Genomic DNA, 22,613 nt, shown 5'->3' on the forward strand with positions numbered 1-22,613 from the left:
TTACTGCCATGAATAAATTCAGGACGTCTGTCCGTCTGTCCGGTCGACCGACCGTGTGCAGGGGCGGGTCTAGCTTTTCGCTTAAGCTTAAGGGGGGTTTGGCTCAATGACAAAGGGAGGAGGGGGTAATTTTGTTGTTGTTACATATTGCTTTCTTGTTGTATTTATTCTTCTGGTTCACGATCACGACAATTGGGCTTTTTGTATTTATTTGTAAATCAGAATCATCCAATCACACAATCCTTGCAGGTTCACTTTTAGCGAAACAAAAAATCTCGATCCAAGTTCGCTAAATTTGGTTCTCAACTTTTTCTAGTAAATGTATTTTTTTTCTATTTTTTCTTCGATGCTGGTTCTCAATTTGGTTCTCAACTTTTTCTAGTAAATGTATTTTTTTTCTATTTTTTCTTCGATGCTATTTTTCTTCGTTTCTTTCCTTCTTTTATTTTTTTTCTTTTCTCTTCGTTGTTCCTTTTTCAGAAGAGAATTTCATTTGAAAAGCATGCTAAAGAAAAGAAGAAGGGAACACAACAACACAGACAGAAAATACACACACAAAGAAAAAAACAAGCAAAACAAAAACAGTCTTATGCAAAAACAACAACTTAGATTTGAGTTTTACAATCCTTTCAACCATGCATTATTTATTGCTGACCTTTTTTTTGTTACAGCACTTTGCAGCTTAAGGGTGTGGGCAGCTTGTTTTTCAAGCGTGTATATCCCTTTTAGTTTACTGAGAAAGATTTGGAAAACAACTGTTTTTTGGCCAAGGAACATTGGGTATATATAGTATTTTGCAACAGTCAGTGCACAATTGAGAAGGATGCTGTACCTAGAATGTTCAAAAAGACCATACAAGGATACAAGACTGAAAAGAGATCTAATTCTAAAGTTTCGTGGGTCTCATTTTCCCACCATGTAATAAAATGTTGCCAGAAAGGCACGACCAAAATAGGTGTAAGGTATGTCTCTCTCCACAGTTTGGGCAACCAGGGTGAACTTTAATATTGGCACGAAACAAGGAACTGTTTGTTGGTAAAATATTGTGATTAATTTTGAATTGAAACAAAGTCAATTTTATGCTTTTAGTGCATTTAAAAGGTAGACTGTACAGCAGTTGGACCGGAGAAGCGCTAAGGTCTCCCTTATGAAATAGGACTTCGGGCGTAGGTAGGCGACAATGGTAGCTCGGATCTGTCTTGTTGTGATTTTGTCGTAGTCTGAGAACATTTTGGAGGGTCTAAATTGGCAAGGCAATTGGGTTGATATTTCGTTAATATCTTTTTACCAGACGTAATTGCATTTGTTAAACTTGCATACCGAAGGAATTGCGAAGTTTGTTTTATCAAGTCAAAGGACAGCACTTTTTTATCATCCCCAAAAGGTCATTGAAACACTTTACTCCCTTCCTGAGCCAGTCTTTGTATAATATTGGTTTGCCATCTACTTTTATGAATTGATTATTCCAAATGATCATTTCTTCCCCGCAGGGGGACGAGTATTCTTTCATCTATTTTCCCTTAATTTCTTGCAAGTAACTTAATATTTTCTGATAAAAAAGTGGTAATCCTGAGAATTTAAGGTATTTTATATCAAAATTGCAGCAAAATAGTAATGTACCTCCGTGTGGTTCAAGACTGCGTAGGGGAGTTGTTTTCCAAGCTGCCCGGTTCTTGGCAAACAAACGCGGGCGCAAATTACTGTTTTCCAGATAAAAGTATTAACATTGTCTCTGTAAGTCATTTTTGGTTGACACGCGTGTCAACAAAAGCTCTCCATCTTGAATGATGGAGAGCTTCAAATGTTCTGCTATTATCCTCGGGGACCCAGGGCGTGGCGAAGATCGGGCACACAGGAAGCGCTCCCTGTGTCCCCAATCTCCGCGACGCCCTGGGTCCCGGAGGATGCTCAGCTAGCGATCAAAAGGTGGAGTTTCATTATCTTGGGGTACAAGAGGAAGCATCCCAGGGGGGAAATTAGAGGCGATCCCTTTTGAGAACTGAGGGTTCGTTACTTAAAACCTGGGGACTATGATGAGTATGATCCAAGAATACTATAAGCAAGGGCACAAAAAGAATCTGTTCCGCAAAATATCGGTTTCGCAGCATGTTTTCTTGCTGGCTGGGAAGATGTTACACCCCTCGGTTGCTGGGGAAAAATCATCCCGAATGGTTCTGCTGTCATATTTGTGGAGTCGAACTAGTTGTGCTGGGAATTTTTTTGTGGGGCACTGGACCGTTTGCTTGAAAAAAAAAATAGTCCCGACCGGTTATACGGGCAATTATTATTAGTGTTCCTAAATGCCTAACCACTGACGGCTCAGAAAAAAAAAAGCCTAACCACGGCAGGCAGGCAGGCAGGCAGGCAGGCAGGCAGGCAGGCAGGCAGGCAGGCAGGCAGGCAGGCAGGCAGGCAGGCAGGCAGGCAGGCAGGCAGGCAGGCAGGCAGGCAGGCAGGCAGGCAGGCAGGCAGGCAGGCAGGCAGGCAGGCAGGCAGGCAGGCAGGCAGGCAGGCAGGCAGGCAGGCAGGCAGACAGGCAGGCAGGCAGGCAGAAACAGAAGAATGGTATAATTAGAAAAAACTACAGATAAGCTGTACAATAACTAAGTGGTCTGCGAAGGTGTGGTTAAATCAGGGAAATGAATGAACACATTAAAATGGTATGTTTTCATATTGCGTTTAACGCCTCTGTGAAAACAGAGTAGTTTAACTGGCGTCTAGCGTAGGCCCTTCCTCGGAGTAAAAGCGAAATGAGGGACAAAATGTGCATTTCTTTAGGGGAGGTTGAGACGGTGCTTTTTTCTGGTAAAAATTGTTTTTGTGTTTTTGTATCGCGGTTAGAATTCACAGGATTCAAAGCAGAATGTAACGATATAAGCAAGTTACAGGGCCTGGTCAAAATATAGAAAACTTCTTTAACTCTACTGTGTTGTTATAACTTGGAGGCGTTTAAAATTCGTCTTTCTTTTCGAATAACAGCGTCTGTGAGAGAGGTTGGCCAAATTGCGAAAAAGATGCACAGCGCAAAAAGCGGTCGCCGTGAAATTTTCACTAGCGAAGTTACTGTAATCCCGAGTGAGACAAATGTGGAGCGTTTTTATTATCTAGTCTTGAATTATTAATTTTCCACCCTGCAGTTCCTCAGGTTTCTGGTTGCTCGTAGACATTTTATTTCGACAAAGGGGGACGTGAAACCACAGCAAGAGACGCAGCACGACGTCATCAGGCCCGTAGCCAGGGGCAGGGGGGGGGGGCAGGGAACCACCCCACACGACTTGAAGGTCCGCGCTGATGAAGGAAACTTGAGTACCACGGGCTGAGTCCACTAAATGGGTGAACGAACCCCCCCCCCCCCCCCCCCCGCTCAAAATCGTGCCTACGTGCCTGGTCAAGTAGCTGCCGTATTTAAAGGCCGCCATTTTTACCTTAGCAAAATACACTCTTGTTTTTATAAGAACGTCTAAGTTTCAGTTGAGGCTGAACCGTTCTTATTTTTGGGACATTTTAAGGCTGAATATGTTCTTAACGATATTTTTTAAAGTTTAGTGTATGTAAGATTATAATACCCAATCAATTATTAGGAAGAGAATTACACTAATGATCAATGGCAATAATAAGGTTATTACTATATGATTCTGCATTTTAGAACGCAGCAGGAAAAAAAAACAATTTTTTGCTATCTGAGCCTCGGTATGTTCTTTTGTTCTTGTAATTTGGTGAAATCTTAGGCAGGACGTTCTTAAAAAAAGGTTCTTATAAAAAAGTGTACAAAAGTGTAAAAACGTATCCATGTCCATCGGCTGATAAGGAAAATAATTGCAATATTTCCGATTGTTTTCATCAAATGTTGGGTAAAACTTTGATTTTAGGTGGTTATTTCTATTCTAGGGGGTATTTGGCATACTTTGTCGTATTTGTCTTTAAAATTACTGCAGACAGTCTTTCTAGCCTCATAGACAAGCCTTCTCCCATGCATTCGCACCAGGTTTCCTTCTCCTCCGAAATAACCGTGAGGCAGCGTGATGTCCTGGACGAACCCCCACCCCTCCCCTCCCTCCCCCCGCTCACTTCATTGTCATTGTCATTTTTTTGGGGGTGGGGGGGTGGGGTGGGGGGTGGGGTGGGGGGGTGGGGTGGGGCTGGGTTAGGTTTTAGTATGACTCAAAAAAGTCAGAACTTTTTCAGCTGGACCTTTGGAACTAGAACTGGCTGGACCTGGAATTCGCGGCTGGAACTCATCATCAGAAAGAGTAGCTTTGTTAATGGAAGTCTAGCCGGCGTAAGGGAAGACGGAGACGAGGCTAGGGAGGCTAGTGGGATACAGCTAATTCCAAATATATTAATCATGCGTGATAAGGGGTGGCTTACCAGCTTACGGTCTTTTGGTCCTAAATAGCGCCCTCTGTTAAATATACAACATTAAATTAAAACTAAAAACGGAAATACTAGTTCCACGGAGGGGGATGGGGGGGGGGGGGGGGGGCTCACATAGTCGTGTTTGGTTGATAAAGGTATTTAAAAACAGCGGTACTTCTATTGAGTCTTTTGGTCCTGAATAGTGCCCTCTGTTAAATATACAACATTAAATTAAAACTAGAAACGGAAATACTAGTTCCATAGAGGGGGATGGGGGGGGGGGGAAGGGGAATTGGACACTCTATAGATGTTAGTCTTAGATACAGTGGTACCCTTTATTAGGTGGTCACCTTAGGGACCGTGCCAAATGACCGCTTTGTGGAGGTTGTTCTTTTGGTAAAGGTGTATAGATACAGTGGTGCCTCTATTAAGTGACCACCCTTGGGACTGTGCCATGTGGCCGCTTTATGGAGGTTGTACTTTTGATAAAGGTATTCAGCCTCTTTTAAAGGTCGGATCTTGAAAAGTTATTTTTAATTAAGTTGGTACGGCCTTAAGAAGTCTCAAAAGAAAAGCAATGACTGAAAAGACGCTATAACCTTATGATAAAAGCCGCGCTTTAGTCACATTAGTTGTTTGTGTCCTCCTTTCAAGAAAAAAATCTATAGGCAGCCTACAGTTATGTCAATTTTTATTATCATCATATTGGTTTTTTCCTTTTTTCATATATTTGAATTAAAAAATAACAGGAAATATAAGGAAAGCCACGGATGAATAATGAATCTGCCACCTTTCTTGAAACCCTTGCTTCGCCCCCCCCCCCCCCCCCCCTTTTGGAACCCTGTCTGCACAATAAAAGCGTAAAAGCGATTTTTGACATTTGACATGCTTATGAGATATCAAAAGTGGTATACTCCGCCAATCGACTAAAAAGTAAAGTAAATAAATCTATAGATCTATAGTTTTAGAATCGTTCACTTTGTTTTTTTAGTACTAACTAATACTATTCGTGTTCGGTTCTAAGAGAAGTGCATTTCTCATTATCCAAACGATAAGAGCGGGTGCCTGGCGTACACTATATTGGTTCACCTCTGGAATCCAGTGTTCTGTCGATTGTGTTCCTTGCTTAAATATACTCGTCAAACTGAGGGTTCTTGACATACAGGGTTAGCATTACATCATAATCCAGCATCCCTTATTACGTCAGAATCCCGAGTCCCGCGAGACAGGGATCTGAGTGGTAGTGTTTCAGCATCGAGCTACGATCAATCACCGATGAGATATTGACGTTGCTGAACGATCTCCGAGTTCCGAAGACGCTGAGCGCCGCTTCCTGGTACTTGAGTTCGCTTCGTCTTTCCTCCTTTAGCTCTTTTGCATAGGAGAACAACAGCTCGGGCGTTAAAAGACTCATTGACGATGATTTCAATGAATTCATTTTAATCTTCTCCACCGATGAACAACCAGCATCGCTTTGGGCCGGCTCGATCACGACCAGTTGAATCGGCGAGCTCTCGGACAGCTTTGCCGCTTCGTTCATTTTGGACGAATATTCGTCAATGACGAAAATATAATTTATTTGGGAGAAGTTCCCATCGCATTTGTCTCTGTGGTCTTGCCACTCACCACTGAGTTTTTGGAGAGCCGAATGTGCCCTTTTATGCTCTAAACCAAAACAAAACGAGCGTTGAGCCAATTTCCGAATACTATTCACGTCATCGGTTTATGACGACAATTTCACGAGCATTCCCGATGGAAATACGAAAGACTCCGAGATCTCGCGAATGTGATTGGAGGCAAACATGTCTCTTACGTCAAAGCTCGCCCCTTTATCGGTTGGTTTCCGGAAGCCTTTTGAATATTTAGAGGTATTTACCGTCAGACACAGGTAATCGAAAAACGCAATTTATCATAGAAAAAATACTCTGTGCGCAATCAAATAACAGAAATCGATGATAATTTTGTGTCAGAACTACTTGCATAACAGTAAATAACTCCATAAACACTTGTCTTGACATTTTCTGAAATTTAATGCGAATTCAAAATCAAAAGTGTATCATTCTAGTATTTTTCACATGATTTTCATCATACTGTTAAATGGATTTTATCTTTAAAGCCCTCACTCAGGCCCTCACTTCTCAAGCTAATATCATTGTTATTGCGATAGTGATTACACATTAAAATCAGCAAATAATTATCTACCCTTAGCCCTTCTCATGACGACACTCTACTTTAAATATTTCCATGATGCAATGTTTGTTACCTGCAAAATAATAAAATAATCTTTCCTAAGAGAGCATAGATATGTTCTTTTCGTGTGCCTTTCTATTCTATTTGCATGTATTTGCATCAAGAATGGCTAATGAAAAGAACAGTATACTAGGCCTTATTGTCATAGGTAGCTGTTTTCATAGTATTCACTGTTGCGTTTCAGCAGGTAGTCTGCTTAGCAGCCTCAGATGGCGAGCCGTGCGTTACACTAAGAGGCGTGCGTGACACTAAGAGGCGTGCGTGACACTCAAAGCGGCTGAGTATGAATGCCGTTCTTTTCGTGTGCCTTTTATAGCCTTTCCATCTTTTGTATGTATTTGCATCAAGTATGAATGGTCCATGAAAAGAACGGTATACTAGGCCTAATTGTCATAGGTAGCTGTTTTCACAGTTTTCACTCTCGCGTTTCAGCATGTAGTCTGCTTAGCAGCCGCAGATGGCGAGGCGTGCGTGACACTTAGAGGCGTGCGTGACACTAACAGCGGCTGCTAAACAGACTAGCCTAGAGGCGGTACAGGTGAATTTTTGATGTCCCTGTGCAGACGATCGTGTTCGTCCGCATGTGCCCCAACTCGGCAGTCATTAGCCTCGATTATCAGCAAGTTATTGTGATTTTACGCATAACAATCAATAGCTGACGTTTCCCTAAACTGCTTTTAAAATGGTCTAAAAGAGCCTCAGGCGCGAGCACATGGGAATCCTGTGATAATCTTAAACGTTAGGATCCAGGCTTCTTTTTTCAATATGACGGCCAATATCCGGAATTCCGCAAGCCCTCATGGGAATCCGGAGAGCATTCATGCCATAATGAAGACTGATCAAAAGTTGCAGATAACATGCATTCATTTTCATCGGCTAATTCAAGCGCGTAACTGAGATACTTTCAACTAAATATTATCATTCAAGTATCGGACTACAATTGTGATTGGTTATTTTAAATCAGCAGCGGATACCTCAGGCTAATTTTAAAAGGCTTGACTATGGGCTTATACGCGGAACAAAATGATTTTTATGAATATTTCGCGAAGTAAACATGGTATAGCAATAAAGCTTGGTATAGTGGTAGATCGTGGTAACTTACAACAGTTGGAATTGTTGTTGCCATGGAAACGCGCTTAATTGAATAAATTTAAATTTTAATAAGCTAGAATCGTTTTAGTAAAAATGGGGAACATTTAAGCAAAACAATTTGGAAATCTTAAGCCATTTATTTGTTATTGACATTACACAGATATGAAATAGCCTTCGAAATTAAAATTAAAATTTTAGTGAGATAAATATTTTTTATGTTACCGTTGTCATGGTTACGGGGTCGATGGACCAGACGCAAAGGCTATTTATTATGGGGCTTTTGACTACGAAAAATATATGTGTTTAGAACACCAATTTACATTGCATAAGTGTTCCCCATTTTCGTGTAAAGTTTTTAGCTAATTAATATGCAAATATATGCACATTTGCTGCTTCCATGGCAACAGACTGGGCATATCATGTTTTTCTCCTATGGTTAATCACCATGCCAAATTTGGTTGTTGTAGGTTATCGCAGTCTTGTATTTTCTAAAAACGCTTAGATATCCGCGTATAAGCCCATAGTCAAGCCTTAATTGGCCTGAGTACAGGGGGTGGATATCTACTCCCCCCCCTTTTTGAGTAAAAAAAAATTTGAAAGTCACTTTTTTTGAAGAAAATAAATGTCTGAGGGACGGGAGGTACTGTCCATTTTTCTTCGCCTGGCTTGACTTTGCTGACGCGTTATGTAGTGACCTACCAAGAACCACTAGATCAGTTATAAGCCGTCTATCCGGCCATTGTCCACCCCCCATTTTGAAATCCTGGATCCGCCCCTGTGAAGTTCCTTGCAAAGAGACTGTTGTATCTATTTTCAAATGTTAACGTTAACGTATGAGTAGCTGATTGACATTCTTTAACACTATGAAAACACTACAATTACTAATAGTACAAATCTTTATTGAAATAAATCACTTATCTAACATCATAGCATATATTTTTTTTAATTTTAGACAACAATTTTTGTTATTCAATTTAGCAATTTGAAAATGTTTATATAAAAGCTTTTTTGTAAATATATTGACGATATAAAACTATCATCTTTTGGTACTTGTTCAAGTCTTCTAAAAAGTATAATGGCTTGCCATAAATATACTTTATCTTTACTTTACAATTTTCCCTTTTTTCATATTTCTAGTCAGAGTCGCCTTTACGTTATTTAACAATACTCTTCAATTTAAACTTCTTCCTGAACATTCAAATCAACTTGTCACAGGAGGGCAGATTTTAATCTAAAAAAATCATTTCGTGTCATAATCACAAGAAGACCGGCTCAAGAAATAAATCCTCACTATTTTGCCCAATCCCTGCCCTGTGAGCCTGTGAGTACACCATTCAATACGCCCTAGATCTCCAAAGACAATAGAAATAGTACGTTGAGTAGCAAAAAAAGGTCATGCATGCATATAAGTCAAATCAAGCAATATTTACAAACATCGTTCACAAGACACACCCAAAAAAACTCCATCATGTTATATGATCCTTTCAAGCTAGCAGAGGCCTCTGTTCTTTCGCTGGGCTACAAGGAAAAGAGGTCTTTGCTAGCAGTAAAATATAATCCGTTCCCAATCAGTTTGATGTTGGAAATTCTTCTTGCTTCTCGCTGGAAACACTACCCTCACATTTCTCGCTCGTCGTCATTGACGTGAGGGGGATTGTCTCCCCGTCTTTAAAATCCTCTGTGGACCGTGTCACTGTCGTCATTAATGTGTGTTGTGTGGGGGGAGCCTTATACAGCTTCCAGGATAGGAAAAAGAAGAACGCGCCGCACGCTAAAATATAGAAACAGTATCATTAAACCAGGCCAAGTATATACCTCGCGTTGGACATCAGATAAACATTTTGACGTCTGAATTAGCACGGCGCTGAGCACGGCTGTGCTGGTTCTGCTAGACGTAAAAGGGACGGCCACGATTCAAACGGCGAGCTTTTGTTGCGCCAAATCAAATGAATTTTTTTTGTGATTCGTGCAATACAACCGAATCGTTGTTCCGCGACCGCCGAGAATTCAAATCAATTTCTCGTCTGGGAATAGCTCGTAGTCAATCATTCCACCGTGACCAATCATTCTCCTTGCTGTGTGCAGTAAAATGGTTTATGAAGCGACAGTGAAAACATGAAAGCCATGGATTGGCTTAAACAGTTGATTGACGACGCGCTATTCCAAAACGACACATGGGTTTTGGATTCGCCAAGGTCGCGCAACGCTGACATCTTCGAATCTTCGCATATGATGAGTTGGGGCGTGCTACATCTGAACCAACGTTGAAACCAAGCATTTGGTTCGCCACAAATAGTGGTCCGCATAGGGAGGTGGCGGTTATACAAAATACCTGATGCTATGGTAGAGGTGGTCTGTAACCAGGTGTCAAGTGCATTCATCTCGTAATACAAACAGCTCCCCCTTCCCTCGCAGCTATCTTCCCATAGCACGCAGTGTCTGTCGAAGAACGCCCCAAATATCAGGGGAGCGGGAAGAAAGGCGAACAGTTTTAGGAAGACCACTTGGAAGCCCAAGGCGTACGCGCGCTGGTTCTCCGGAACACATCTAAAAGGGTCAAATTATGTTTATTTGTATGATAAAAAAAACCTACAAACACGCAGTAGAATAGCGAAATTGAGGAATCAGGCGCAAAAAAGAGGAAACATCAGCGAAACTACTCCGCTTTCACAGAGGCGAAAAACATTCCGAACCCTGTGTTGGTATATTTATTTTTTATATGTTTGTTGGTCGCAGATGTTTCAATGTTCATCCCTTAGAAACAGTTTGGCAAAATTTGCTAATGCTTGTTTGTATTTGGCATAGTTCCACAATATCTAAAACGCTTCTCTCAGCGAGAGTATACTGGTGTGTAGATGCAACGCAATGCGGTCCTCACCTAATAAGCACCGTTCTCACTGGAGTAAGAGCAACACCGAAGATAAATATGGTGACGAAAAGTCTGTAATTCGAGACTGGACTAGTGTGTGAATGTAATGAAAGGTGGCCCTCACCTTATAAGCACCGTTCTCACTGGAGTAAGAGCTACACCGAAGATAAGTATGGTGACGCCCAAACTTATGACAAAGAGATAAAAATTTTTGCACTTCCTGTCACAATATCCCTCCTTTGCCATTGGCGTGCCACTTGGTAGAGCACTAGGGCCAGTTGAGACACAGCTACAGTTAGTAAATGTCTGGAATATAGAAAGTAAAAAAAAAAACACGATGAAGCGACTATTAAATTTTTAATGAGTAAGTGAGACACATGTGCGTTTTACCCACAAATTTACTTTCCACCATATATATATATATATAGAGAGAGAGAGAGCGGCGGGATATACCGACCTAAAGTGCTCAACAAGAAAATCCCCCAGCCACGTCAAAAATTTAATGGTCAACCATTTAAAGTCCCCATACCTGTCTGTCTAGTTTAGTATGATCACTTTTCTAAGTCTCCATACCTGTGTTTCTAGCTTAGTATGATCACTTTTCTAAGTCTCCATACCTGTGTGTCTAGCTCAGTATGATTTCTTTTCTAAGTCTCCATACCTGTGTGTCTAGCTTAGTACGATCACTTTTCTAAGTCTCCATACCTGTGTGTCTAGCTTAATATGCTCTCTTTTCTAAGTCTCCATACCTGTGTGTCTAGCTTAGTACGATCACTTTTCTAAGTCTCCATACCTGTGTGTCTAGCTTAGTACGATCACTTTTCTAAGTCTCCCTACCTGTGTGTCTAGCTTAGTATGATTTCTTTTCTAAGTCTCCATACCTGTGTGTCTAGCTTAGTACGATCACTTTTCTAAGTCTCCATACCTTGTATCTAGCTTAGTATGATCTCTTTTCTAAGTCTCCATACCTGTGTATCTAGCTTAGTATGATCACTTTTCTAAGTCTCCTACCTGTGTGTCTTGCTTAGTATGATCACTTTTCTAAGTCTCCATACCTGTGTGTCTAGCTTAGTATGATCACTTTTCTAAGTCTCCATACCTGTGTGTCTAGCTTAGTATGATCACTTTTCTAAGTCTCCATACCTTGTATCTAGCTTAGTATGATCTCTTTTCTAAGTCTCCATACCTTGTATCTAGCTTAGTATGATCTCTTTTCTAAGTCTCCATACCTGTGTGTCTAGCTTAGTATGATCACTTTTCTAAGTCTCCATACCTGTGTTTCTAGCTTAGTATAATCTCTTTTCTAAGTCTCCCTACCTGTGTGTCTAGCTTAGTACGATCACTTTTCTAAGTCTCCATACCTGTGTGTCTAGCTTAGTATGATCACTTTTCTAAGTCTCCCTACCTGTGTCTAGCTTAGTATGATCACTTTTCTAAGTCTCCCTACCTGTGTGTCTAGCTTAGTATGATCACTATTCTAAGTCTCCATACCTGTGTTTCTAGCTTAGTATGATCACTTTTCTAAGTCTCCCTAACTGTGTGTCTAGCTTAGTACTATCACTTTTCTAAGTCTCCCTACCTGTGTGTCTAGCTTAGTACGATCACTTTTCTAAGTCTCCCTACCTGTGTGTCTAGCTTAGTACGATCACTTTTCTAAGTCTCCCTACCTGTGTGTCTAGCTTAGTACGATCACTTTTCTAAGTCTCCCTACCTGTGTGTCTAGCTTAGTATGATCTCTTTTCTAAGTCTCCATACCTGTGTGTCTGGCTTAGTATGATCACTTTTCTAAGTCTCCCTACCTGTGTGTCTTGTTTAGTATGATCTCTTTTCTAAGTCTCCCTACCTGTGTGTCTAGCTTAGTACGATCACTTTTCTAAGTCTCCCTACCTGTGTGTCTAGCTTAGTACGATCACTTTTCTAAGTCTCCCTACCTGTGTGTCTAGCTTAGTACGATCACTTTTCTAAGTCTCCATACCTGTGTGTCTAGCTTAGTACGATCACTTTTCCAAGTCTCCATACCTGTGTGTCTAGCTTAGTACGATCACTTTTCTAAGTCTCCCTACCTGTGTGTCTAGCTTAGTATGATCTCTTTTCTAAGTCTCCATACCTGTGTGTCTAGCTTAGTACGATCACTTTTCTAAGTCTCCCTACCTGTGTGTCTAGCTTAGTATGCTCTCTTTTCTAAGTCTCCATACCTGTGTGTCTAGCTTAGTACGATCACTTTTCTAAGTCTCCCTACCTGTGTGTCTAGCTTAGTATGCTCTCTTTTCTAAGTCTCCCTACCTGTGTGTCTAGCTTAGTACGATCACTTTTCTAAGTCTCCCTACCTGTGTGTCTAGCTTAGTATGCTCTCTTTTCTAAGTCTCCATACCTGTGTGTCTAGCTTAGTACGATCACTTTTCTAAGTCTCCCTACCTGTGTGTCTAGCTTAGTATGCTCTCTTTTCTAAGTCTCCATACCTGTGTGTCTAGCTTAGTACGATCACTTTTCTAAGTCTCCCTACCTGTGTGTCTAGCTTAGTATGCTCTCTTTTCTAAGTCTCCATACCTGTGTGTCTAGCTTAGTACGATCACTTTTCTAAGTCTCCCTACCTGTGTGTCTAGCTTAGTATGCTCACTATTCTAAGTCTCCATACCTGTGTGTCTAGCTTAGTACGATCACTTTTCTAAGTCTCCATACCTGTGTGTCTAGCTTAGTATTATCACTATTCTAAGTCTCCATACCTGTGTGTCTAGCTTAGTATGATCACTATTCTAAGTCTCCATACCTGTGTGTCTAGCTTAGTACGATCACTTTTCTAAGTCTCCCTACCTGTGTGTCTAGCTTAGTATGATCACTATTCTAAGTCTCCATACCTGTGTGTCTAGCTTAGTACGATCACTTTTCTAAGTCTCCCTACCTGTGTGTCTAGCTTAGTACGATCACTTTTCTAAGTCTCCATACCTGTGTGTCTAGCTTAGTATGCTCTCTTTTCTAAGTCTCCCTACCTGTGTGTCTAGCTTAGTACGATCACTTTTCTAAGTCTCCAAACCTGTGTGTCTAGCTTAGTATGCTCTCTTTTCTAAGTCTCCCTACCTGTGTTTCTAGCTTAGTATGATTTCTTTTCTAAGTCTCCATACCTGTGTGTCTAGCTTAGTACGATCACTTTTCTAAGTCTCCATACCTGTGTGTCTTGCTTAGTATGATCTCTTTTCTAAGTCTCCATACCTGTGTGTCTAGCTTAGTATGATTTCTTTTCTAAGTCTCCATACCTGTGTGTCTAGCTTAGTATGATTTCTTTTCTAAGTCTCCATACCTGTGTTTCTAGCTTAGTATGCTCTCTTTTCTAAGTCTCCATACCTGTGTGTCTAGCTTAGTATGATCTCTTTTCTAAGTCTCCATACCTGTGTGTCTAGCTTAGTACGATCACTTTTCTAAGTCTCCATACCTGTGTTTCTAGCTTAGTATGATCTCTTTTCTAAGTCTCCATACCTTGTATCTAGCTTAGTATGATCACTATTCTAAGTCTCCATACCTGTGTGTCTAGCTTAGTATAATCTCTTTTCTAAGTCTTCATACCTGTGTCTCTAGCTTAGTATGCTCTCTTTTCTAAGTCTCCATACCTTGTATCTAGCTTAGTATGATCACTATTCTAAGTCTCCATACCTGTGTGTCTAGCTTAGTATGATCACTTTTCTAAGTCTCCATACCTGTGTGTCTAGCTTAGTATGATCACTTTTCTAAGTCTCCATACCTGTGTGTCTAGCTTAGTATGATCACTATTCTAAGTCTCCATACCTGTGTGTCTAGCTTAGTATGATCACTTTTCTAAGTCTCCCTACCTGTGTGTCTAGCTTAGTACGATCACTTTTCTAAGTCTCCCTACCTGTGTTTCTAGCTTAGTATGATCACTTTTCTAAGTCTCCATACCTGTGTGTCTAGCTTAGTATGATCACTATTCTAAGTCTCCATACCTGTGTGTCTAGCTTAGTATGATCACTATTCTAAGTCTCCATACCTGTGTGTCTAGCTTAGTATGATCACTATTCTAAGTCTCCATACCTGTGTGTCTAGCTTAGTATGATCACTATTCTAAGTCTCCATACCTGTGTGTCTAGCTTAGTATGATCACTATTCTAAGTCTCCATACCTGTGTGTCTAGCTTAGTATGATCACTATTCTAAGTCTCCATACCTGTGTGTCTAGCTTAGTATGATCACTTTTCTAAGTCTCCATACCTTGTATCTAGCTTAGTATGATCTCTTTTCTAAGTCTCCCTACCTGTGTGTCTAGCTTAGTATGATCACTATTCTAAGTCTCGATACCTGTGTGTCTAGCTTAGTATGATCACTATTCTAAGTCTCCATACCTGTGTGTCTAGCTTAGTATGATCACTTTTCTAAGTCTCCCTACCTGTGTTTCTAGCTTAGTATGATCACTTTTCTAAGTCTCCATACCTTGTATCTAGCTTAGTATGATCACTTTTCTAAGTCTCCTACCTGTGTGTCTTGCTTAGTATGATCACTATTCTAAGTCTCCATACCTGTGTGTCTAGCTTAGTATGATCACTATTCTAAGTCTCCATACCTGTGTGTCTAGCTTAGTATGATCACTATTCTAAGTCTCCATACCTGTGTGTCTAGCTTAGTACGATCACTTTTCTAAGTCTCCATACCTTGTATCTAGCTTAGTATGATCTCTTTTCTAAGTCTCCATACCTGTGTGTCTAGCTTAGTACGATCACTTTTCTAAGTCTCCATACCTGTGTGTCTAGCTTAGTACGATCACTTTTCTAAGTCTCCCTACCTGTGTGTCTAGCTTAGTATGATTTCTTTTCTAAGTCTCCATACCTGTGTGTCTAGCTTAGTACGATCACTTTTCTAAGTCTCCATACCTTGTATCTAGCTTAGTATGATCTCTTTTCTAAGTCTCCATACCTGTGTATCTAGCTTAGTATGATCACTTTTCTAAGTCTCCTACCTGTGTGTCTTGCTTAGTATGATCACTTTTCTAAGTCTCCATACCTGTGTGTCTAGCTTAGTATGATCACTTTTCTAAGTCTCCATACCTGTGTGTCTAGCTTAGTATGATCACTTTTCTAAGTCTCCATACCTTGTATCTAGCTTAGTATGATCTCTTTTCTAAGTCTCCATACCTTGTATCTAGCTTAGTATGATCTCTTTTCTAAGTCTCCATACCTGTGTGTCTAGCTTAGTATGATCACTTTTCTAAGTCTCCATACCTGTGTTTCTAGCTTAGTATAATCTCTTTTCTAAGTCTCCCTACCTGTGTGTCTAGCTTAGTACGATCACTTTTCTAAGTCTCCCTACCTGTGTGTCTAGCTTAGTACGATCACTTTTCTAAGTCTCCCTACCTGTGTGTCTAGCTTAGTACGATCACTTTTCTAAGTCTCCCTACCTGTGTTTCTAGCTTAGTATGATCACTTTTCTAAGTCTCCATACCTTGTATCTAGCTTAGTATGATCTCTTTTCTAAGTCTCCCTACCTGTGTGTCTAGCTTAGTACGATCACTTTTCTAAGTCTCCCTACCTGTGTGTCTAGCTTTGTAGTACAACCGGCCTGGCAAGGCGCAAAGTACATGATGCCGTTTACACCGCAGACGGGATTGTAGTTGGAGCGGAGACAGCTGCAGTTCTGGTTACAAGGCGCTGTTAGACTTGAATCCATCTCTGAGCTATATGAAAAAAAACAAAATACAGTGAAACTTTCATATAACTGATACCATCGGGACATAACAATGTGTAAAAAATAATTATATTAATGCACCAATGTATTTAGCTAATTGTGGACAGAGGAGCTCCGGCTTAACGTAATTATCAGAAAATGTAGAGAGCCAGGTTTGTACACCTCAGAAAAAAATCCAAGTCGACGTGACCTGGGTTCGAACCCTGGTCCTCTTGCTTGGGAGACGAGGCCCGTATCACTGAGCTATCGCGCCACTCCAAACACGCGCCACTGACCGTCTTATATGGAGGTTATATTAATACAGTTTGAATTTGATTGGGATTACAATGTTTGGAAGAGAAGTGCTGCGCGCGGTTTAGGAGACAAGAACTTGCCCCTACCTGTCATTGTATGGAACGTTAACCCCCGCGAACTCCAGTGTCGAACATCCGGGAATGTAGAATGCAGGAATGGCGATTAAGCCGACTATTGATAACACCATACACATCTTGGCCGACCCGCGGCACGCGTCCTTTAATTTCAGTCGACGGACAAGAAGACTGCCCCCTATAATACCACCTGTGACCAGGAAGAAACGAAAATTAGTAAATACAGCAAAACCCCAGGACAGAACAAACACGAACAAAACTCGAACACAACACGATCACAACACGAAACAGAACTCGAACACTGCCCGATCACAACAAGAACAGAACTCAAAAGCAAACCGAACACAACACGAACAGAACTCGAATAGAGCCCGAACACAACATAAACAGAACTCGAAAACAGCCAGAACACAACGCGAACATAACTCGAACACAACAAAAACTGAGCTCGAATACAGACAGCCCTAAAAAATCAGCGAGATTATAATTTGATACAGCCCGAACACAACCCGAACAGAACTCGTAAACAACCTGAAAAAACTCGTACACAAGAGCAGGGCGAAACTCGCACCGAATCCGTGAAAAAATGGAAAAAAACCCAAACAGTATTTAATCATCCTCGGGAAACCAGAGCTTTGGGGAAATCGCAACGAGGCGCGAGAACAAGGCACTGGCGGGAAAGAAGGTAAGGGCCCGGGTTCGACGCCGTGGGTTCCCAGGGATGAATCCAAGTCGACATCTTTAAAAAAAAACTCGAACAAAAGTTGGAAAGATCCCGAATAGAACTCGAGCTGATATCCCACAGAATGCGACTTGGACATGAACACACTCCAACAATGCTAAACGTGCAAACATCGCCGCTCGTAAAGAAAATGTCGTCGAACTTCTTTATTAACAACATGGTGTTCACACAGCGCCAGCTATGCCAGTAACCAGTAACGCCGGCACCGGGCTTTAGGAAACAAAATAAAACAAGGTTCCTGGTCGCTCATCACGCCTGCGAGGAAGGCTTCTTATCACTCCGACGCCACTCGTGATAGTACTCGGAGAGATCCGGACTTCATGGTCCTTTGCGCATTTCATATTCGCAGCTCGTGAAGGTACTAGCAGAAATCCCGAACTTAATACTCTCTTACGCATTTCATATTTACCTAAAGTAACGAAGACGCTCGGCACTCCGACGCCACTCGTGATTGTACTCGGCGAGATCCCGAACTTGAACGTCACGTACTTGAACGCGAACGGGGCCACCCCACTGAGAAAAAACACACCAACCCAGACAGCCAAAGAATTGAGCATGAAGGTGGGGTTTCTCAGTAAGGACTTGGTGGAGGGGGCGATCTCCTTGACTGTACCATGCATGCCGTCCCATGTTGGAATGTCCCCTTTAAGAATGAATTCCTCTCGGCGCTCACGGGAGCCAGGGAGAACAGCAGTGAAGCCGCTGATGGCAAAGGCGATGATGAGGGTCACGATCCCCCCACAGAAGTACCCCAGCCACCACGCCCCCACCCAGCGGGGGTCATCGGGAGTCATGTGGCGAAGATCATTGGGCTAGAACGGAGAGAGGATATTATTAAAAAACGCAGACCTTACCATTGTTTGACACTATCTCGTCAATCAAGAAGTGACGTCATATAGGCATGAGCATCCAAAAGGCGCCAAACGTGTGCACATATATTATTCACTCTCAATTTATAAAAAGAGAATGGAAAAATAAGCTCGAGATGGCTTAGTTATCGCGGAAGTAATCATATAGGAGTCCGGCTGACTAAAGTAGAGTCCGTTTGAATCTGAAAATGGAAGACTGTAGCGAGTCAACACATATTTTTTGACGGAAGAGTATTTGCACTTTTGACGTCGAGACTTCATCTTAGGTTGCCTCGAAGTTATGCAAATTAACCAAACACACAACATTATTATCATTAGATGTTAGTGACCAACGTTTTGGGATTCTGGGAATTGGTCAAAGAGGTACACCAGATTCTAAACAGGACGGAGGGGGGGGGGGGGGAGATGGGGTGAACAAATATGAAAATGAACACGAAGGGGTGGACAATATAAAGAAAATACTAAAAACTCATCAAAAGGAGAAAAGGCACCCCTTCTGGATTCGCCTTGGCTTTACTGCTAGAAAAATTGGAGTAAATAAATGCTTGGATAATCTTACCAATTCAATGTCAACATAAATTCCAAGAAGAAGGCCCCCAAGTACCTGGCCCACCCCGACGCCTAGAGCCGTCAATGTCAAGAACACTCCTAAGTAAACGGGGAAGTCCTTTGGGTGTGTATTCTCATCTAGGTAGGTCTGGCCCAAAGGAACAGTTGGAGCACCGCCCGCAGAGATCATTACTTCAGCCAGGAAGAAGATAAACATGTAGTACCAGGCAGAGCCATCACCTGACTGGCAAAACTTATCAAGGCTAGTCGTGTTCTGTGTACAGAGCTGTTGGTCTTCGTATACCAGAGCAAGATTTTCTGGACGGTAGGGGCCAGATAGGAAGTGTGGTGAGGCGTGGAGAAGGCAGCCAAGACCTGCAATGATCAAGCTTAATAAGATACTGATCTGCTAAAATGTAATATTTGCAAAGGTTTTCAGTACCTTTAAAGTGTAAATATTGTGTGTTAATTAAAAACAATGAGTTGAAAGAAAAAAGCATAATCTCAATACTATTGAACTTATAGAAACACATCCTCGGGGACGCAAGAGCACCCCACACTCCCTGTGTGCCAGATCTCCGCGACGCCCTGGGTCCCTGAGGGATATAGAAACATGCCTGGATGTGCTTATTATAAAAGAAACTTGAAAATGCAACTTCATACGTTGAGGAACAAAGAATTTCAACACCAAGTAATGGCATGGAACAAACAGTTTGCAGGTCACATCCAATACATACACATACACAGAGAAAGAGCAGAGAGGAGTCACACCTCTGGTTCCTGGAGCAAAAACAAGAAATCAGAGAAGAGTTAATCCAGAGACATTACACATGGAAAAAACACCTGAACAAAATACAACCATGACAGGGGAGGCCAAGAGATTCCAACTGAAATTGATTTGTCATACTCAGTATTTTGGGGGTTAAAAACTGTGCCAGGGTAATTTTGGGCATAGAAAAGTCTGTGGGCATCTCATCTAGTGATAAAAAAAAAATACTTTCTGAGGTTTCATTTTATGTCATGTGTCCTGCTAGGGAGGGGGGACGTTGGGGAGGTCTAACTACCGCAAAAACGCACAAAATGTTTGCAAATACTACAATACTACAAAAAAATACAGGAAATATTGCATATCGCACAGAAGGGGGAGGTTTTGAAGAGCATCCATGGCACCCCGATATTCCTCAGGTTTCCTGCTAGATCATCCTGTACCACCGATAAATCCCGAGGAGGACTAATTAGAACTGCAACACCGCAATATTTAAATTTTTTACTGCAAAACCACTGTTTAAAAACAAAATCTTGCACCTCGCAGTGTTTGAAATACCACATCACCACATATTTTTTGCTCTTTTACTGCAATATCGTACAAAAAAGGGCCAATGCCTTAATTCGACAAACCCTAACGTCCCCCCTGCTAAACTTTGAAGATGATAGTCAATGAGATAATTTTTTTGTAAAAGCCTAGTAAAAAGACTCATTTCTTAGGGCCACCTCAAAATCCTGAGACTTAAAGCCGCATTGTCACCAGTTTACTTTCAGTCGATTATGTAGCAATCTCCGATGATTTTTAATGGAAAACGCGAAAAATATTTCAAAATATTGAAAGCAGTGTGTCTAGTGGAAGTTTCTTCAAGGATGTGATCGATAGTTTAGAGCGGATGGCCTGTTAAATATCTCGGATTCTAATAGATTCTTTTGTCTTTTAACGGTTGAGGTTTCCTTTGGACTTCCGGAAGTAAACTGGTGACAATGCGGCTTTAAGGGTTTATCTGATCCCCTTGTCATCTTTATCAAGCAAGCTACTTAAAGTACCCAACCTCTAAATCTTGACAGTCTTACCTTTTGCTAGTAGACCAAATCCTATCCATTTAACTTTGTTGCCATAGCCGCCAACATAGCTAGTCACTATGGTTGCAAAAAGGCCAGCGATGTTTCCTATAGCAGACAAAGCACCAATTTCTCTGCTAGATAAATGAAAGCGACGCTCTATCGACTGGAGAACAATGAGACGAATTCCAATTTGGACAATACCTAGGAAAAGTAAGAAAGTTTTATAGATATCAAGTTATGTTTTTCAGGACTGCTGCATGTTTCAGTACTGCTGCATGCATGTCTACCTAAAATCTTGATGAATTCTAATCAAAAGAAATATTCATATTATCAGCAGTGGAGGGGGGAGGGGGGGGGGGTAAGGCCTTGTGTTATGTTATCCTGTTAAATAAGTAAAAAATAAAGATTTAAAGATTTTAAAATATTAACCAAATTATATTTAGATTGCACGAATGATTGCCTTAATAAAATCTAAGCAAAGATGCTTAAAATTTGATTAGTTTACTGCTGACGAACTAACACTTCTTCTCATTCACCCAGTATCTTCTACTTACTTTTCCTAACCACACCTAAGAGAAAGGACGAATTTCCACTTTAAAAGAGGGAAGGAATATACCTACCATAGACTAACTAACGATTTGCAGCTAGACATTTGTTTCCTGTCCTGTTGTTTTAATTTATTCTAATGCATTGTTTTTGATTTGTTATTCTGCAATAGCTGTTACAGAAAAATACTCTCCTTAAAGCCATAATAATTTGTTTGCCTAAATAAACAAAGGCAGTCACCATCACAGCTGCACAAGCAGAATAGCTTTCAAGATAAAAATATAATTTGGGTAAAGAAATACAGACCTGTCAAATTTTCAAGAAAAACAAAACAAATTTAATAACGCACTCTGTATAATTTTTTCGACAGACGTTCAACTTTTTTTAATATGGAATATTTAATCATTTTGTAACGTAAAAAATTAAATAAAGAATGTCCATGAGAAATTTAACTTAATAAAGTGGGCCCAATAAAGTGTTTATTATAAATTGAAACCGGAAGTTGACCGTAAAGGCGAAAATGAAAATATTATCAACATGGAGCACACAAAAAAAAATGTAAATACAAATTTTTAAAGGCTTCTTACATTACTTAAATTACATTTTATTAGTTTCAGTACATGGGTCGTATAAATATACGATATACGAACGCACCAGAGCGATCGCACAGATGCGTTCTTTAGCACGCGTACTTGATATTCGAGTATCAAATTTTAAAAACCCATCACCGATGCTTTGAACCTGAAATTGTAGCTTGCAATCTGAGCTCAAGATATGAGCTCTGATTGAGCAAATCTAAAGAAGGAGCAAATCTAATGCATTACAGTTTCACTTTGTGTGACTTATTCAAAGTGTTGTAGAATTAATTTGCGCTCAGGGTCTATGCATAGTTCTAATTAATCGGTCAGAATTTAAAGTTCGCACGTGAAAGGAACTACTCAAGCAAGACGACCTTTCTTCGATTATCAAACACTGCCAGCAAAGAAAGATCATGTCAGCAATTGCAAACCCTTCATGTAAAGTATTTACAGATACTTTTAGCTCACCAGAGATCACAGAAGCAGCGGTGAAGAAGAAGAGAAACCACTTCGGTGTGTTGAATCCACGAAGAAATTCCGGTCGAAATTTCCCCCATCCATATCTAAACACTTTAGAATCTACAACAGCCTTCATGGCTCAACAGTTAGACAAGTGAAGGACCACTGAAGTCCTAACAATTTATCTAAGTGGGGAGCTCAGTGAGATAACTCATTTTGGAAAATTATAACCGTGAGTATGAGAAAATAGCAGCCACCTTCCTCGCTTTGTTTGGGACAGTCGGCTTCAAGCCTCGTTTTCATGAGCGCTTTGGAAATACTGGGATGTTTTGTGTTTGACCTTGAAATAAAATAAAATATTGATTTATGTTGTTCTTTCTGCAGCGGCAGATACAAAGGCATGTAGCCTTGGCTTAATGGA

The 22,613-nt window shown here is 40.9% G+C and overlaps 1 protein-coding gene across 2 annotated transcripts; it reads right to left on the minus strand.

Moving 5' to 3' along the window:
- Positions 1-8,576: 8,576 nt before the first annotated feature.
- Positions 8,577-22,554, minus strand: LOC5510285 (solute carrier organic anion transporter family member 4A1). Of its 2 annotated transcripts, XM_048721981.1 has the most exons (9): positions 22,202-22,554; positions 20,619-20,810; positions 18,790-19,154; positions 17,771-18,173; positions 16,632-16,809; positions 16,096-16,240; positions 10,692-10,873; positions 10,031-10,245; positions 8,577-9,469 (listed from the first exon to the last, which is right to left on the minus strand). In XM_048721981.1, exons 1-9 carry the CDS (start codon positions 22,326-22,328, stop codon positions 9,267-9,269), a joined length of 2,010 nt encoding a protein of 669 aa, XP_048577938.1. In that variant the 5' UTR covers positions 22,329-22,554; the 3' UTR covers positions 8,577-9,266. The 2 variants fall into 2 exon arrangements, with proteins under 2 accessions (XP_048577938.1, XP_048577939.1); XM_048721982.1 differs by lacking the exons at positions 20,619-20,810; positions 22,202-22,554 and adding an exon at positions 19,517-20,367.
- Positions 22,555-22,613: the final 59 nt, after the last annotated feature.

This window comes from Nematostella vectensis, chromosome 14 (genome assembly GCF_932526225.1).
Source record: "Nematostella vectensis chromosome 14, jaNemVect1.1, whole genome shotgun sequence".
Taxonomy (NCBI): Eukaryota; Metazoa; Cnidaria; class Anthozoa; order Actiniaria; family Edwardsiidae; genus Nematostella; species Nematostella vectensis.